General features: G+C 42.2%; 1 protein-coding gene across 1 annotated transcript in view; it reads left to right on the forward strand.

Moving 5' to 3' along the window:
* The window catches only part of CMIP (c-Maf inducing protein), a 58,164-nt gene extending 39,744 nt beyond the window's left edge, over positions 1–18,420 (forward strand). Inside the window, exons 10-20 of the mRNA XM_080638444.1 lie at positions 1,715–1,780; positions 2,905–2,931; positions 3,396–3,444; positions 4,619–4,726; positions 7,171–7,287; positions 8,741–8,881; positions 9,826–9,873; positions 10,597–10,743; positions 12,229–12,334; positions 13,437–13,507; positions 16,081–18,420. Coding sequence (XP_080494570.1) covers positions 1,715–1,780; positions 2,905–2,931; positions 3,396–3,444; positions 4,619–4,726; positions 7,171–7,287; positions 8,741–8,881; positions 9,826–9,873; positions 10,597–10,743; positions 12,229–12,334; positions 13,437–13,507; positions 16,081–16,134 — 934 coding nt within the window. The 3' untranslated portion in view covers positions 16,135–18,420. The remainder of the gene's footprint in view (positions 1–1,714; positions 1,781–2,904; positions 2,932–3,395; positions 3,445–4,618; positions 4,727–7,170; positions 7,288–8,740; positions 8,882–9,825; positions 9,874–10,596; positions 10,744–12,228; positions 12,335–13,436; positions 13,508–16,080) is intronic.
* Positions 18,421–18,665: the final 245 nt, after the last annotated feature.

Consider the following 18,665-nt stretch of genomic DNA (forward strand, 5'->3'; position numbering starts at 1 on the left):
AGAAGAAAAAGAAAGGAAAAGGACTGCTCATTAGACTTGTCAGTTCTTTGAGGACTCAAGAGCCAGCATTGATGTTGCTTCTTAAGAATACCCTACTCATGCACGTAAGTTTTCTTTATGTCTATGAACATGCCTTTGTGGACTGTCCAACATAATGTGTATTATTAATTTATAGAAACTTCTGGTTTCTGTGGTTCTATAAATGGATGAGATTTTGGAGATGCATCCATCTTCAGTTTCTCTGGGCTAGAACCTTTCCTTTGCAAAAAAAAATGCATTATTTTGGAATGGTTCCTGTGCATATGTTGTCTGTTTTTTAATGCTGTCAGTAGTTACTGTCCATTTGAGAACATTACACTTCGTTCTTTCCTAAAGAAACACCATACTTTTGTGCCAAGTTTTCCATAAGCTGCAGCCAATAATCTGACTTTTCAAACTGAAATCCAAAGGGTAGCAGCAGTAAGAGGAGATGATAGGCTTTTGTACATTGCCTTCTACAGACATCTCAAAGTGTTTCACCCCATATGAGATTTACTACTCTTACTTCCGTGTGTACTCATTAGTATAAATGGGAGGGAGAATGGCCTCACAAGGCAGTGCCAGGATCTGGGCTTTGGCTGGTGGGTTCTGTGCCCTGTTTTGGTGCTGACTTTTCCAATTCTCTTATCTTCTGTATCCTTCATCCATCCTACAATGATTGTACTCTTCATGCAGTGAAGAAGGTAGGGCAGTTAATAAGTGCTAACTAACCCCTAAATGTTTGAGATCATTTGAAGGAGAGGGGTGGCAGTGTACAAAGTGCTACTGCTGCACAAGAAGCCATACCTGCTCTGCCACATGTGCTCAAGCAACTGGTATTTTGCAGGCAGATTGAGATGATATGCTGCCAGATCAGTTTGCACCGACCAATGCATGCAAAACATGCTCTATATCCTAGTTTACATGAACACCCGCTTATGGATGGCTCCTCAGAGCCATACAGACCTTGTCCATATGTATAGTGGTCTGTATACTGTATGCTGTCTGCAATATGCAGTATACTGTATACTGCCTGTATACTGACAGCAGAGATGAAAACAAAATGCATCAGCTGGGAGCTGTGGTGCTAACAAACACTTCATACTGGGTCCACTGGCCTTAGCTCTCTGCTGTGGTTATCTTCATTTATCCTCTTACACTCCTGATAACAGTGTTTCCTTCACTGGTCTCTCACCTCTTAAGCTAAAGACTTTGTACTGTTTGAATTGATCCATTCCTTTGTGCCAAGGTCAAAATGGATTGGGGGGGATGTTTGTTTCTACAAATGAGCTTACGTTTTATGGCAAAAAAACCCACTCCAAAATAAAAAATTCCAATTAAATGCAGAGCAGAGCTGTAAATAGCAATGGCCTGGTAATTGCTGTACCAACTTAGATGAAAGTATTACTTAGTGATTAATTGTCAACAGGTTTCATGAAGTCTTTAAGTTGACATAAAATCAACATGAAGTCACAATGACTCTCTGGAAGTCATTGTGAATGCCAGATGTATTGTGCCTCACTCGAGAATGTGCTGAAAATGGAAAGGGAAGTGTCACTGTGGATCTTTTGAGTGTCTCAGTTAAACAGAAGGGTTATGGTGCCTGCACCAACTTTAACTTCAGACTTTCTGAACTAACTGTTGCCACACCATGTTTAAAACTTGCTTACCTGTTAACAGAATGTTCATTTTTCAGGTCAGACTATGATGACTGGAGACCAGCCCTCGCCAGCTTGCTTCAACCTATCCCATTTCCAAAGGAGTAAGTTTGCACTCTCTTAGTATTTACTGAGTTATTCTTGTTACTGTTGTTTAATGGTGAAATATAATGTCAAGTAAAAACTGATGGTAATAGGAGCTTTGTGCCTCTAGTATTGGTTTAAAATCAAGAGTTACTTTGAGGCAGAGGGACATCATCATCATCCTTTCCCATGTCTCTAAAAGAGAAAAATGGTTACCTGCAGACAGGCAGACAGGAAAGGAAGGAAAGCTGGTGCAGAGAAGAGCAAAGTGAGAGATTTAGTGGAGGAGGATGCTATACTGGCGTCACAGAGACCTGTATCGGTTGTATTTTGCATTAAATGAAGAAGCTACCCTGCAGATCAGCCAAGCTTCCTCGGAAACCTATTAATGAGCAGTAGTGTTTATCAAATGCAGACCTCCACGGACAAACATTACAACCTGTAATTGTATAATTTGCTAGCTTATCACATCCCCTAATGACCTGGTGTCTTGAATCAGAGAGGTCTAATCCTCTGTGCCGGGTTACCTGGGCTACAGCGAGAGCTTGGAGATATCAGAGACATCATTTACCTAAGTCAAACATGTGTCCTGGGGGAGGTGTAAACCATACCACAATGCAAGGCACTTCACAGAATGACCACTAATTGCTTTATTGATGCATGATGTTAATTAGTTGTGACCATACTATAATTGCACTGCAATTAAAGAATTCACTTCACTCTTCCAGGTAGCCAAAATTCTGTAATGATAAAGCCTTATTGTAAGTCTTCTACTTGCTTTCTTCTAACTCAAAGCTTTCACTGCCTTTAGTCTAAGTCCTTAGACAGGACTCAGGAAAAGCTACAAGATTTGTTCCAAGTGATATTTTGGTTTTCGTTCATTTTCTTCCTTAGATTAATGAAAGAGACTTTACCTGATCTGTTTGGAAAGATTATTCATTTTGTCTTGTGTGTTGCAGTATTCTTAGCAAATCCTTTATTATGTGGAAAGAGCTGAGTAGCAGTTGTGGTTTGGTTGGCTTTGTTTTTTCTTCTTTTTCTTTTTTCTCTTTTCCCTTCCTTCCATCCTTCCTTCCATTTCTTTCTTTGTTTTTTCCTTCCTTTCTTCTCCCAAATCCTCATACTTTTCTGTTTTAAATTTCAGGGCTCTTGCACATGAGAAATTTACAAAGTAAGTTTTGGGGGCTTGCTTGTTTTACTGAAGGGGGGTAGTTACTTAAAATACTTGTACTAGTCAATAATAGCAATGGTGCATTATTCAGTATCGTGTCTCTAATGTTTTTTACCTGTGAGGGGCTGTAAGCATGTAAGTAATAAAAAGATGTAGTTTTCTTTGTAATTTACTGTGATAGCAGTATCCCAAGGGCTAAAGGCACTGGGTGCTGATAGTTTTTATAAATGTGTTTGTCACTGCATGTCTCTGAAACCTATTCTAGGCTATTGTGAGCAGACAGTGTCCTTGGTAGTCACTTTCAGCCCTCACATTTCCTTCCTGTGGAAGCAGTTCAACTTGTTTCTCTGTAAAGTGCATGAATATATATAGTTTAAAGTGTAATTGCAGAGAAGTGTGACACTCGCGTGAATACTGCAACCAGCAACTGCTTACTCTTGTCCTTTTACCTTTTTTTCCTCCAGGGAGCTGAAATATGTGATTCAGAGGTTTGCAGAAGACCTGAGGCAAGAAGTGAGTCTATTGACAGGTTAAGAGAGTGTTAACAGGGGGAGCTGAAAGAACACTATTCTGAAGATCTCTCCTTAAGTAGTTTGTTTCAAAACATGGTGTGGTTTTGCTGTGCTTATGTTGCTTAGGGAGTAAGAGCCGCTCAGGGCACACGGTGTTAATATGAATGGTTTCTTGCTTTATGTATGAACGTGTTGTGACCTCCTTGTCTGGCATCAGTTGCTGTCCTTGCTCTGCAGTAAACTGCAACCAGCAAGACCTTCCCACTCTGAATCTCTCAGAGCTTTTCTTCCATACAAAAGAAAAAAGAAAGCAAAATCCACGGACCCTTACAGCTTGCGAAATAACAGGTTTTATTTGGCTGCTTTTCAGTTACATTGTGTGCAAATGACCATAATTCCCATGAATTAGCCGGAGAAAGGGGGTGGGAGGTGTGTTACTGGAAGGAGTGCATAGCTGTAGCCTCATGGTGGCTGACTGCTGCACATGTAGCTTGTTCAACATCATCAGCTGGAGAAAACCTTAATTAAGACTCCTGTATTAAGCTGTGGGAACAGATACAGTAATCTCTACAGCGGGCCAAATTTAGACTAATGGTAGCTTGCTACTGCCAGTTCTTCAGTGCAGCTTCTTACGTATTCCTGTTAATTTGCGGATTTCCTTCACCCTGACTCCGGTCACATTTTGTTATAGCAGGAGTAATAAGATTTTTTTAATGATTGGAAGGAGCAAGCCATTAGCCAACTGCATTTGGTGTGCAGATCACATCAGAAGTGTAGACACACATGGCGGTAGATGGGGGAAAAGTGGCAGAAGCTCAGAAATTGTAGTCTTTTTGTTTAATTTTTGTTTGTGGTTTTGTTTTGTTTCTTTTGGGGATGGGGTTGATTTTTGTTTTGGTTTTTCAAGTGAAAGGAGCTGTTCTAGATCAGAGCAAATTTGTGTAAAGGGAATGAAAGAGGCCATGCAATGAGTGATGATACAGCTTCCCTCCTTGCTTGGACTGCAGAAATGATTCTGTGAGTGGAGACTTGCCTGTAGCTCTGGTGACTGGAATATTAACCATGAATTTCCAGCAGACGCTGGTTTTGTAGTGACTTCTTTTGGCCAAGTGTGGGAGACACCCGTGCTAACTGGCAGGAACTGTAACCTTCCCAATGTCTTCACTTTTTGGCAGGTCCACTCCTGCTTGCTGAGTGTGCGGGCTGGCAAGGATGGCTGGTTCCAGCTCTACAGCCCTGGTGGAGTGGCATGTGATGATGATGGGGAGCTGTTTGCCAGTATGGTACGTGTCTGCCATAATGTGAGTTTAGTAACTTCTTTGCAGTAAGTAATGCAGTTTTGTCATGGTTCTGTAAACTACAAGTACGCACCAGGATATCTAAATCTTTGTATCACCAAAGCGATTGAAATTCCTTGCAATCACAATTTGGCTAATATGTTCAGCTTTCTGTCCGTGAACTTTGGTTGGTTTTGCACTGTGTAGTGCACAGAACCATGCATATATATATGTGTGTGTGTGCATATGTATTTTTGTGTTTATAAATACATGTGTTTGTCTGTATAAAGAACTCTTTCAGAATATGGAATACTGGGAGGCAGGTGTGACAGACTGTTCCGCACATCCACACCTATAGTTTTCATTATAGGCTACCTTGGAATTTAAGGCCAACAGTAACATTGAATTAATCAAAGGGTGGATATATAGATATAAAAATATATTAGCAGTTTCTCTGCCCAATTACATTGTTGTGGGGACGTATAATTAGAAACCAGCATTCTATTTCTTAGTAGCTATTTCTTTTGTAACTCTCAGAAAGACTAGACAGAAAATAATAAGTTTTAATCGCTGATGCTGCCACTGGCTTCCCGTGCAGCCTGAGTCAAGTCACGTAAGTCTCACTGTTTATTAATTCTCCATATACCAAGTAAGATGGAAATGGTATTACATCCTTTCCCTGGTAAGGGGAATAACATTTGTTGAAGTTGGATGTACAGTGGAGTGACTTTCAGGGGCATCTATACTTTGTGCATCTCCCTCATGCTGAACATGCACGTCTGTATACACTTAAAACTTCTTATATACTTTAATCCAGATGGATCAGATACCTTTAAAACAGGTAATGGACAAAAATGTTCATGAAAGGTTTCATCCCTCTTTACTGATTCTGTCTTTTATGTTTAGAAAGAAAACTTCAGAATTGTATAATTTCTCCTGAGAGCTTTTGTGGTCCATGATATTTATGAGCATCAGGAGATGGCGTGCATGAGAGCGCAGTGCTAACATACATCAATATGCAGTACTCTGTGCCCTTTGCAAGGATGTTGATAAATACTTAAAGAGCTGCTAACGACTAACCATAAAGTTTGGAAAACATCCTGTTCATAGATGGACCTTGCATTAAGTGGTAGCATCAGTATTTGCCATCACTCAAGAAAACCTCCTAAAAAGCTTAATGATAACTGCATGAAATGAAATCCTTCTTGGCGTTAAGCTTACTGTTTTTAAAGGATACCTTTAAAAACATGGATGCTTAAGAACATATTTTGTGTTTTTTCTAAAGGCCTTGCTGGTAATGAAGCCACGAGGAAGAAGAATTGCATGGTAGCACATGATCTGCATAGAACTGACCCCACCATGGCGTGGTTGTGATATTTTCAGCAGTGTTGAACATAGTCCAGGCAATACTATGAACCAGGGGAACCACAGAACGTATTTACAAGTTTATTGTAATGTAGACTTAACTGTAGTTAATGGAGCTCTTACTGCCCAGGTCATTGGAAACTACAAATTGTCACACAGTGCTCTGCCAGCAAACTGGTGAATCAGCTGTCTGGGCCATAAAATAGGACTTTAGCTGGGAAACTGAAATTGTCTGCGGCTAATCTCTAAGGCTTTTCAATGGGAAAGAATATTGCCAATATCGTTTGTGAGAAGAGACTCTTAACGTTTCATTTGTAAAAGTGGCTTTGCATTTCTGCCATAGGTGTTACTATGAGATACCATCCGATGCTCTCTGGAGGTAGAAGTCTGCGGGACAGTGTTGTCAACTAGTGGACTCAAGAGAGTTTTACTCAGGCAGTGTTCTCAGCATTTCTTTCCTTTCAGAGAAAACTGAGCAAGAGAGAAAGCAAGATAATGACACAAGAGCATGTGAAAGCACATGAAGTCATCTCTGACTTAGGGCTCAGGACTGCTTTCTTAAGGCATTCCTTCCTTTCCCAGTCAGTTCCTGTCTGCTCATTCCAAACAGGTGATTTTGTCTGTCACCACCATTGAACCAAGGCTAGTGTTCAGCCAGCACCACTGCCTTTTACCTAGGCATCCAGCCCACACAACCCTTGCTCACCAGCTGGCACTTCAGAGAAACTGGACCGCAAACAGATGTGAAGGAAAAGTCTCCTGTGGTTCCCCTGGGGCTGGGTTCATCCTGTTACTAGGGATGGGGACAATTGCACAGCTGCTTTGATGTTTCGTGGGGAGCCTGTATCAGGCCTCTTGTCAGCTGCGCTCCTTCATGGAGGAAAACTACCCACTCCCTCAGATCGCACTAGGCATCACTTCCAATCAGCAATAAAGCTGTTGAGAGATTGCAACCATAATGGTAATGAGGGACCCCTTTTCTTTAGATCTGTCTACGTTTTGTGTGACTGTCTAACAATGTCGCTTCCAGAGGTATATATGTTTCTTAGGCTAACGCCTCTAATGTAGCTCTGTTTCTCACATAGGTGCATATTTTAATGGGATCCTGCTATAAAACAAAGAAGTTTCTGCTTTCGCTGGCTGAAAATAAATTGGGACCTTGCATGCTACTGGCCTTAAGGGGTAACCAGACAATGGTTGAGGTAAGCCTTAAACATATGTGGTTATGGCTTATGAGCAGTATTCAGGTTTCACACTGCCTTTCCCAGAATTAGGTCTAGTGGAACTATAGAAACCAAGCTCAGGTTTGTGTCATATCAAAAACCAGCAGTCATGTTTCTCTTCATTAAGTGCAATGGGATATTGTTGTTCTGCAGTACAAATTACATGAACAGTGCGTGCAGGAATATTTGGAGAGAGGTTGTTTGCTCTAAGTCAATTGGAGAGGCTAAGTTGGGAAATAAATGGCCATTCATGATGATGTAGGCTGTGGTGAGGGGTCAGAACTCAGAACCACAAGGCTTTTCCGTGACTAAATTCCTGATGCTTGCCTTGCCACGTGCAAAATGAACAGTGCATGAGTACTGCATTTACAAAACCTTATTTACTTGCATTAATAAACTGGTTTTTGTGCCTATGATTGGTTATTTTTGTTGCACTAATAGTTCAAACATATTTTTCTGGGTTTCTTTGAAGATGTTTCTTGATAAATGCCATCATGCAGTTTAAATGGAAATAGAGCATGGTTAAATAGGTGGAAGGAGTTACAGTTTTTCCTTGAGCTAGATCTGTGTGTGCTAATTTAATCCAGTAAATAACAGAGTGCGCTGTGTGAATTTGAATATAATGTTGCTTGATTTTTTTCATTAAAGATAATTAGAATGATGCAGGGAATAAAAGCTTTGCATTCTAATTGCAATGGCATGATGTGTGGCTGAAAAGGCAAGGCAGCATGAGGGGTGCAGCTTGTGTCTCCAGCCCATGCAGCCCACTGGAGTCATTCCCTGGTGTCTAACTTGCTCCTGTGCATCACCTATGGCAGCCCCTTGCCCAGGGGTGAGTGAGGCATATTCCCAATGAGATGTAAGGTGTCCTGGCCACAGGAGCAAGCTCCCAGCATCACCTTCCCTTGGAGCCTCCCTGACCTTCCCTTAACCTGCCTCACAGACAAGATGCACTTCACCTGCATTCTGCTCGCACTTAGGGACAGAAAGTCCAGCACTTAGGGAGCTGCTTTGCTCTGCTGCTGATGTGCTGATGCTGATATCCCAAGTGTGCCAATCTGCAGTCTCGCCAGTGTACCTGGGAAATTCTGGATCGATTGTACCTGTTCTGAATCAGGCTGTGGCATGAATCCATCTTCCAGGACTGATGCAAAGTAATTGTGCCTCTCAGTCAGAAGGAATGAGCACTAATGGAAGACGGGATAGATAGTCTGACTTTCAGACAGTAGAGTTCATTCTTTACAAATAAAAATTTGTTTCTTGTGTTGGAAGGTCAGCAAAGGTTGCTGTGATCCTCTCATCTAGCCTGAGTAATGCGTGCTCTCAGAACTTACCCAAGTAATTTAAACTACATGGCCAATGTAATTAGGATATTTGGAACCAACTGAATATAAATACTGCAGTGACCACTCTTCTTTCTTTCTGGTGCTAGATTTTGTGTCTGATGCTGGAATACAACATCATTGAAAATAACGACACCCAGCTCCAGATCATCTCTACCCTGGAAAGCACAGACGTGGGAAAGAGAATGTATGAACAGCTGTGTGACAGGCAGAGGGAGTTAAAAGAGCTGGTATGTCACCGGGCATGCAGTATTGCAAGAGCACATTGTGGTCTGTCCTCTCCAGAAATGGAGGTACAAAAGAAAGACAATCAGGGTGTGAAATTCCCAGTTAACAACAGGATGGGAGAGTATTTGGAGGATTTCGCTGTGAATATATATACTGCGTGATATTTACTGATGTGTCTAATCCCATACTATGTTTATGAATGATATTCAATAACCTGCTTAGAATCTGTGTGAAAGAATAAAGGTGAAATCCTGATGTCTCAAGATCTTGCAAGTCAACTTGTCAAATTCTGCCACCTTTTGACGTATGAATAGCAAATGGTTCTAGTGCTGGCCAGCATTTCTTAATGTTGTGACATTCACAGCATTTCATGAGATGTTCTTTAGGTCTAGTTCTCAGAGCAAGAGCCTATGAGATAAAGATTCCCTCCTCTTTTCACCCCCCCCCAGTTTTAAAGATGGGATCTACAGTTTGAGTGCTCTCCTTCTTTTTCCACCTGTACAGACATACCCACAACCTTCCTCTTCCCTCTTTCACAGTTGTATTTGTTGTCTTTAACCCCTGCCTGAAATGCATATGTTTTTTTTTAAGTCAAATGATTTTATCAGCTGTGCAGCCTCAACCCCTTTGCTCTCTTAGCCCAGCATTTTAAGGCTGTTTTCATTAAAGTGAAAGTAACCAAGTAATGCAAGGCTGAATCAGACAAAATGCTGACCCACAGCATGAAGCTGCATTTAGTGGACGTCCCTTGGGTGGCAACAGGCCTGCATCTAGCACGCTCAGGAAAGAATCTGTCAGTGCAGAAAAAGCAGGGACAAAGTGGAAGGGCTGGCAGGGAGCTTTGAAATTGGAGCAGGGTTCACCCTAGTGTTGAGCTTGATAGACTTCAGATGGTCTGAAATTTAGAATGGCAGCTTGTTTGACCAAAATATCTTCTGTCTTACAGCAAAGAAAAGGTGGTCCCACAAGATTAACACTGCCATCCAAGTCCACCGTAAGTTAATCATGTCAATAGAGAAACAAGCTTTATCTTAATGTATTTAGACACTTGGTTTATGTTTGCCATGTGGCACAGTGGTTTTGGTGAGTTGAGAGGGGAGTCATGCACTCTCTCTGTCAACACAACTGGAGTTTACACGAGCAAGGGTGTATTTCTGCTCTTGGGCCTGGGAGCACTTTCCAACACAAGTCGAAGCCTCAGGCTGTCAGGTTTATACTGGTGTGCAGATTTGGAATGGTAGATTTTGGGGCAGAATTTTGCATCAAAAAAAAGCAGATTTCATGATGTCCGGTTCTGGATCTTAGACATGCAGGTCTGCAAGAGACCCATCACTGTTGCAGTTAAGGCTGGTGTAAACCCAAACTAACTTCACTGAGGCCAAGTGATGGTCCTGAGTATGGTTTGGATCTAGAACCTGCAGTGAAACATTAAGTTAAAAGGCCCACTGAAGCCTTTGTGTCTCGTAAGGGTACACACACAAAGAGAACTTCAGTCCTCATGTCTGGATAAGTTTTTCCCAGGGTATGTGAAGCAACACTGCCACAAGAGCCCAGCTGCCTGCCAAACAAACTGAAACTTCTCTGTGTGGTTCGCTGTCACTGTAAACAAGTCGTATAATTGTGCAGCTCCTGCTGGTTAACAGTATCTGTGATACCGCTGCATGTTGCAGGCTGAGGAGTCGATAGTCTTGCTCATCCATCTCTGGTTTGCTTTCAGGATGCAGACCTGGCCCGCTTGCTAAGCTCAGGATCTTTTGGGAATCTGGAAAACCTCAGCCTGGCCTTTACCAATGTGACAAGTGCTTGTGCTGAGCACCTCATTAAACTGCCTTCTCTCAAGCAGCTGAACCTGTGGTCAACTCAGGTAAGTGCTTTGCAGACTGAAACTCAGAGCAGGAACCAGTGCTGACTAATTCTGAAATTTCACATTACATCAGCACGAGAAGAGAGTGTGAAGAGGCTTGTTTAGAATGAGTTTGTCTTTGTGCTATTTTTACAGGGCCTGACTATGGTCTAGCTCATCTTGGAGGCTGATTTTTCTTTGCCACCTTTTTTTTTTTTATTATTTCTTACATTTTATTTTCAATTATAAAGGAGTTGCTGCTTGGGTTGGATGTTCCAATTGGGTGTTGTTGATACTGTGTATTTTGCTGTGCTGCGTTTCATCTGAGAAGCACTTAACGCTTTCGCCCATTTGGGATGACAAAAAGAAGCCTGTGCAGCTCATCTGGTCAAGTGAAGCAGAGTCTTTGCAGTGCAGGCAGTGAACTGCTCTGAATGCTGATCAACCAGAATTTCTTTAAAAACAACAGCAACAAAAAGAAACTCAAATAAGGAATAAATGGAAGGCAACTATAAATGAGAATGTGGTTATTTTGTAAGCAAAAAGAAGCCAAGTTAACTGAATAGATTATTCAGTTATTAATTGAAAGAGCTTTTTAAGTTAAATTTTTCTTCTACATTTCCCTGCTGGTTTTGGTCTCTGAGGTTCTCCATTGAACAGGTTTTCCCCATTATCTGTTAGCACCTATTTACAATGCTCACTGAAAATATGTTTATTCTCAATGCAACCACAAAAAGCAGCGTTTTTTTTTCCCCACCCAAATGTCATGTAAATAATCTTGTTTTGTTCTCCTAACTACTTTTGTATCCCAGAAATTTCCTCTTTTTTGTGTGAGGAATATGAAGCCCAATCTGATTGCTTGCTTGTTTTAACACTGTCTTGCGTCTCCTCCAGATTTGTCCTAACAATGTAACTTTAGGATTTGAAAACTTTGATGCTTCTTGCTCAAAATGGGTTTGATTTCATTGGACAGAGAGCCTGCTTTTTGTATCAACTTCTTTTTAAAGTTTAAATTCCATTTATTTTGTGTTATCCTGGTTTCCATTAGTCTAGGATTTAGCGACAACAGAAACCAAGTGGGTCAATAGAACAATTACCAATCAATAGTGCATTGTTCTTGAGACCAAAATAGCTAATTAATACCACTTGCATTATGCTCTTGTTTTGTGATGTGGTTGGGAACTGGCTGAGCCTGCCATAACCATCTTGTATAGCCCTGGTGGGAACGCCCTCATACAAAGTCCAGACTTCAAAGGCACCATTCTGATTAAATGATAGCCTGCGGTTAAGTGTGCACAAGTCACTTAATTTTTCTGTTCCCCATCTGCAAAAACAGGGATAAAACTATTCGCTTTCTCTGCTGTCATTCGAGTCTGTGGTAAACAATCAGAGTGTGGCTTTGAGGGCTGATCTGCAAACCTTGTTTCGATGCACCGTGTTTGCACTGGGCGACTCGCAGGTGATGTTCGTGCACTGTTTGAAAACAGTTCTGCTTTTGCCCCACAGTTTGGAGACGCAGGGCTGCGGCTTCTCTCTGAACACCTCACGATGCTGCAAGTGCTCAACCTCTGCGAGACGCCTGTCACAGATGCTGGGCTGCTGGCGCTTAGTTGTAAGTGACCAAAATAAGCTACAGAGGAAAATGACATGGGTTCGGAGGAATTCACGTGGGTTCAGACAGAAGATTGATTTCTCGGCTGCCACGGCGCTGCTTCCGCAGGGATTTAGGACAGGCTTTGGTTGTGTTTGGGTTTAAACTTCCGTCCTCCCTGCCCGCTCAAGTGGCTGGGCTGTTAAGCTGCAGGCAGGGGAAGCAGGAGGATGATCTGAGCCCAGTGCTCAGTGGGCTTTGCTGTCCAAGACTCTACTCTGGCTCTGCCTCTGACTTTACCAGTGGCACTGGTCTCGATCTCACATGGTGACCTGTTGCCCTGAGACTTCTCAGCTTTGTTTCATGTGCGTTGTCCCCTCAGGTGGAAGTCTGCCCTTGTGATGCAGGAGGGGAAGATTGCAAAACCACATTGCAAGTTATTAGTGAGTTTTGCAACTGTGAGCAGCAGGTTTCATGCCCTCTCTGGCCCTTTTTTGTCTTTTCTTTTTGTGGAGACGAAACTCTTGCTATTTAAATAGGGTGAGGCAGAGCAGGGCCATCTAAGCAGCATTCAGGATTCCCCCATGCCCTGCGAGCTGCTCGACGTGCCAGAATGAAACCCTTTCCTACACAGTGTATTATAAACCTCGCCTGTCGGGTTTAAAGGGCTCCTTTAATAGGCTTGATCCTACACAGACATGCCAGACAGGCCAGTAGTTATGGCTCATCTTAGGAAACTATTCTGCTAAGTACCGGAGCCTAAAATGGAAATGGGGGGAGGGAGGACTGCTGGATCAGCATGGCCCCTGCATGCACCGTGCACTGAGAACGGGCACTGTTCAGAGTAATGTGCAGGAAACTGATTATGAGAAGTTGCCTGAACTCCTTTGAAGTCAGTGGACTTAAGCATATGCTTAATGGCCCTTCCTAAATAGGGACTTTTTCCTGGATGAGGGCCCAAACAGCTGTTTATCCATTTGTACTTCTATATTTTACACTATTCAGCTTTTTCCTGAGTGCACCGCACACAGTCATGTCTTGTTTATGCTTTGACCTACCGTAAGCTTGATATTTTAAGAAAATGCAGCATGATCATAAATAATCTGTGTATTTTCTCTTTTAGCCATGAAGAGCCTGTGTAGCCTGAATATGAACAGCACCAAACTTTCAGCAGATACCTATGAAGATCTCAAGGTATTTCTGAATTGCATCCACTAAAGATGAAAAGTAGCTGGCCCCATAGAGGACTTGCACATTTAGGAAGTGCATGGTGGTAGTGCCTAGGGCAGAGAGAACTGGTCCCGTGGAGTGGGTAGCATGGAAAACATCTGAAGAGGGTGAACTGGATTGTTCTGGGGAGGTGATGGCTAAAAACCGCATTGTGAGGTTTCTGGCTTTGATTGACTCAGGAAACAGTTAATATGCTAAATAGATGAGTATGAGATGGAATCAGAAACTGAGTCTTTTCACCAGTGCTATCAACAGTAAAAGTTTCAGAAACAGGAGCATATTGTTTGTTTCTGGTGAGGATACAGAGACAGGTAGAATCTAGTTCACACCTCCAGAGCCATGTCCTGTACTCTTAACAGGATCAAAAGTAATGTGGGTGAACAGCATTACAGAGCCATGATGCAGAATGCCAAGGGAGAATTAAAAGCACTGGGGAAGGTGCAGGTTTATCTTTGATGCCTTTTGGACTGGACCTGGGCTTTAAACAGGAACGCCTGCGCAGATGCCCAGTTCCTGAGTTTGACGTGTGAGATTTGTACTATGAATTTACAACTGCCCCAGCAAAATGGTGTAAAGAACTAGAATGTAGCTGTGGGAGGGGAATAGCCCAGGTGGTTTGAGGCAAAGACTGCCTGAGATGTGCTGGCTTTCATGACTTTACGTGGACTTTGTCTTTACTCTGATGTTGCGTGAGTCGTATCTCCCGAAGTCTTACCCTATAAACTCAAGGGCTCAAGAAGAAATTCAACATTATGTTGTCTTATGTGTTGAAACCTTCGATTATGCCAGGCTTACAAACTTGGGTTGAGTTTTGAACTTGAGGCAAGCCCTGAAGCTGCTCTGCTTTCAAACTGCAGCATCTCTCTTTGGTTCTGGCTGTGGAGCCAGGGCTCCCCCGGGGACTTGGTTGCAATGCTGCTAGTGTGGATTTTTCAAGATCAAGTTTTCAAAGCTTGTGTCACAATTGTATATGCAAAGAAGTCGCCCTTGGAATTAACAGCTGGTTTGCAGGCGAGTTCACACAATGGAGCTTGTATCAGGCCTCAGGCGTTTACAGACAATCAAGGTCAATGCTGCATTTGGCCTAGGGCTCTGAAATCAAGTCTGTTGAAATGCTCCCCTAGTCTTACCCCCTGCTTCTGAGCCCCTTTGCCACTAAGTTCATGCCGAAACTCACATTTTCCTAACCAGTTCCCTCTGCTCTGGTATTGCATTAACAGTCCTTAGCAGCAACTGAGAAAGTGACTTGCCAGGGCAAACAGCAGAACTGGCTGTGAGCAAAGGCCCGATGATTGCAGAGAATTAAAAAAGCTGAGGAAACTTGTGCGTCACTTTTTCCCCCTCTCACCTCTTTCATTGAGATTTATCTAAGTGGCCATTTTTGTCAGAGCTCTGTGTGTGTTCAAAGGGAGGGTAATAGTTTCTTCCCTGGGGCACATGGTTGTGGGTCTGTTGGGAACAGCTCAGACTTCAAAGAACACGTTTTTGATATAAATCTTTCCTTCTCCCCTTGGTCTGTGAGAGCACTTGGGGTACACGCCATTGATGACATTTCCTCTCCCTTCTCCATCCACCATCCCACTAAACACGCTTGCACACACACAGACATCCACATATGTACCAGGCAGGCTGAACCAGACAATAAATAAACACCCACTACTGAAGTCATTATTGCCTAACTGAAGAATTATTTGCTGGCAGTGGCTGTAGGATTATGACTAGCTCTTATCAAAATATGCATGCACATAAATCAAGGAGTGAGGTAATAATGACTCCTAGAAAATTCCAACTCCTCAATTATGCCCTAGCCTAATTAAATGTGTTTGTTTGTTTTGAGAGAATTAGCCGTATGATTATGGTCAGGGAGCGCGGGAACAGGATTGGCAAGTAGGAGCCCTGCAAACAGCAGATTCGCCTCTGCCTCATGCAGGGTAATTCAGGAACAATATGACCAACAGCGGTGAGTTATGGAAAGGAGACTACAAAGACACCAAAAGTTGATAAAACACACTCAGATTGTTTTAATACATGGAGGGAAAAATCAAGCACTGACCGAGTGGAGGCTGAAGAAGTAGCGTGTGGCTGTTCGCTGCAGTTTGACAAACAGGTTTTCATAGAATCATGGAATGGTTTGGGTTGGAAGGGATTAAAGCTCATCCAGTTCCAATCCCCTGCCATGGGCAGGGACACCTTCCACTAGAGCAGGTTGCTCCAAGCCCTGTTTTGCTAAGCCTGTGTATAATGAATGGCACCTGATCTGAACCTGGTGACTGGTGCATGGATGGTACCGGAGCCACTAGTGGGACTTGGTCCCGTGTGTCCATGAAGGCTCTGTACCGTGTCCCTTCATTAACACCTGTATGCTCCAGATCACTGCTGAGCTCAGCAGTGGTACCCTGCAGGGTGTAGTGCATCTCCCTGCACTTTGTGATAGATCCATCCTCCCAGGATGCTGATGGTATGGATTTGCCAGGAACTTTATCTCTGAGTCCTTAAACACGTCATTAATTCTGCCTTTTCCCTACCCTCCCGCACAGGCGAAACTACCCAATCTGAAGGAAGTGGATGTCCGCTACACCGAAGCGTGGTGAAATCTCTGCCTCCAACTCTTCTCTTTTGCTTCTTGTGAGGAGGAAAGGATTTTTAAAACAAACAGAGAAAAAACAAACTAAGAAATAACTTTTGTCTAATCCCTGTAGAGCAGTGAGTTTTGGGGACTTGGTGTCGGAAGTTGTGGTTGTGGGGGAGAGGAGTGGTGTTGTGTGTGTGTGTGTGTTGGGGGGGACAGGGCAAGCCTGGACCCAGATGGATTCTTTCAGCTTTGTGATTTCAGAATCTACATAGATTTAAATAGAAAAGTAAAAAAAAAAAAAAAAAAAAAAAAAAAAAAGAAAAAAACCCAACTTTGTAGCAGCAAGAGGATTATAAAGAAGAAAAAAAAAAAAAAAAAAAAAAAAAAAACAAAAACCAAAACCTTTGTGGGTTTTATTTGCCTTTGTGTTTTATGCGATGCGGAGAAAAAGAAAAAGAATAATTCGTTTGTCGTTATCTGCCTGGGTTTCCTTGGCTGGCACCCGGCCAATCAGAACTCTGCCACCAGTTCTGCTCCACAAAATCCGACTTACAGAAATCTCAAGAGGAGAAAACCAAAACCAGTATGATTTTCACCTCCCCCCCCTTGTCCTGCAGTTGTTACGCAAAGTAGTTGTTTTTCTTTTTTGTACATAAGATTTACATTATGCACCTATTTAAGAAAATGGTTCACAAATAACAGGTCTGGGACCTGTCTTTTATTTATGAGTTGTTAATTCTTTTACCTTTTCTTTCTTTTTTTTTTTTTTTGCGTTTAGAACTGTATAAACTAGTTTGCTGTCTTGTTATTAGTATTTCTTTTTTCTAAAGGATTTGTCCTCTTTGAAGAATTGCCTTTCAGTAACACATACTGTATTATACTCCTTCTCTGTCATGACATTCATCACATTGTCCTTTCTGACTTCGAAATGCCTCTACTGTTTTAAGATATTTCCTTCCTGTTACGAAGTAGGAAGGAAAATATCTCTCATGGGGTTATAGTTGTAGGGAGAAGGGTGCAGAGATTAATACAAGCCACACTTCCTTCTGAAGCCTATAAGCTTTTTCTAGTCTTTTAAACTGTGTCAGGTTTAAATGTGGGGATAGGAACGAGATACCGTGTATTTTGCCAATGGGGTATTCGCCAAACTCTGTAGCTTTTACAAGTTGCCTCCGTTGTTTTCTGTGTACGTCCAATATTTCAGAAAGAGAAAAAAAAGCTCTCCCTCCATGTTGTGCATCAGTTCGTTCTGTTCCCCCCCCGCCTTCCCCTTCCCTCACTACCTGTTCTGTGCACGCATTGTTCTGCATGTTCCTCTGGGGAGACTGAAGAAATAGCGTTGTTGCTGATCTGATAGCTCTGACCTGTCTGTAATGTGACTGCTACATTTTTCAAACTCCACAATTGCTTAGAAGGTGATTTTTTTAATAATTGTGGTTTCTTTTATATCTGCGCTGTCGATTCCTTTTTTTTCATAATGAGCCTTCGTTGTACAGACCTGCTTATTTAAAAAAACAAACCAAAACAAAATGACGTTTTCTTTCTTCTGTTTAACACCTTTATTTCTTTATTTTATTCTGCAGCACCTCAAGGTTTCACATGCAGCCAATTATTTTTTTTTATATATAAAAATATATTATATTTAATCTTATTCAGTGGAAGCCAAGCTTTTGAGTTTTGTTGTTTTGGTTTTGTTTTTTGTGGTTTTTTGGTTTGGTTTTTTTTTTTTGCTTGTTTCATTTTTTGTTTTGTTTGTGTTGGGTTTTATTTTATTTTATTTTATTTTTAACCTTTGTTCCTGCCCAAATCATGGGGTTTCCTGGTTTTTTTTGGTTCTTTTTTTTTTCTTATTTTTTCTTTGTTTAATGAGTGAAATGGGAATTGAGTCTTAAGTAACGTGCCAGGTTTTCCTCCCTTCAAATCCCAGACTGTATGAAGGTGCAGTATGGGAAGAAAGAATTAAAACAAATTAGAAAGAAGACAAATTAAGCCGACATTTTCCTTAGCACTGTTGCTTTTACCAATGGTTTACTACTACTGTTCTGTAGCTGTGTACAAAGAGATGTGAAATAATTTCAGGCAAAAATAAACTGTAAGTGAGTATCTTTTAGCTGCGTGCTTTGTGTTTTCTTTCTCTGGCCCAGTGATGTGGGGATGCTGTGGGAGGTACAGAGGCGCCAGAGCTGGAGGGTGATGGCTTCATGAGGATGGGGTCTCAAGGAGCCATGGGCTCTCACAGCTCGCTCCATGCTGCTGTTGTAGAAGCATAGAATCACAAAATGGTTTGGGTTGGAAAGGACCTTAAGATCATCCAGCTCCAACCCCCCTGCCATGGGCAGGGACACCTCACACTAAACCATGTCACCCAAGGCCTCATCCAACCTGGCCTTGAACACTGCCAGGGATGGAGCATTCACAACCTCCCTGGGCAACCCATTCCAGTGCCTCACCACCCTCTCAGTAAAGAATTTCTTTATAAAGAACCTTACATCTAACCTGAACTTCCCCTGTTTAAGTTTGAACCCGTTACCCCTTGTCCTGTCACTGCAG

This window comes from Psittacula echo (assembly GCF_963264785.1).
Source record: "Psittacula echo genome assembly, chromosome: Z".
NCBI lineage: Eukaryota > Metazoa > Chordata > Aves > Psittaciformes > Psittacidae > Psittacula > Psittacula echo.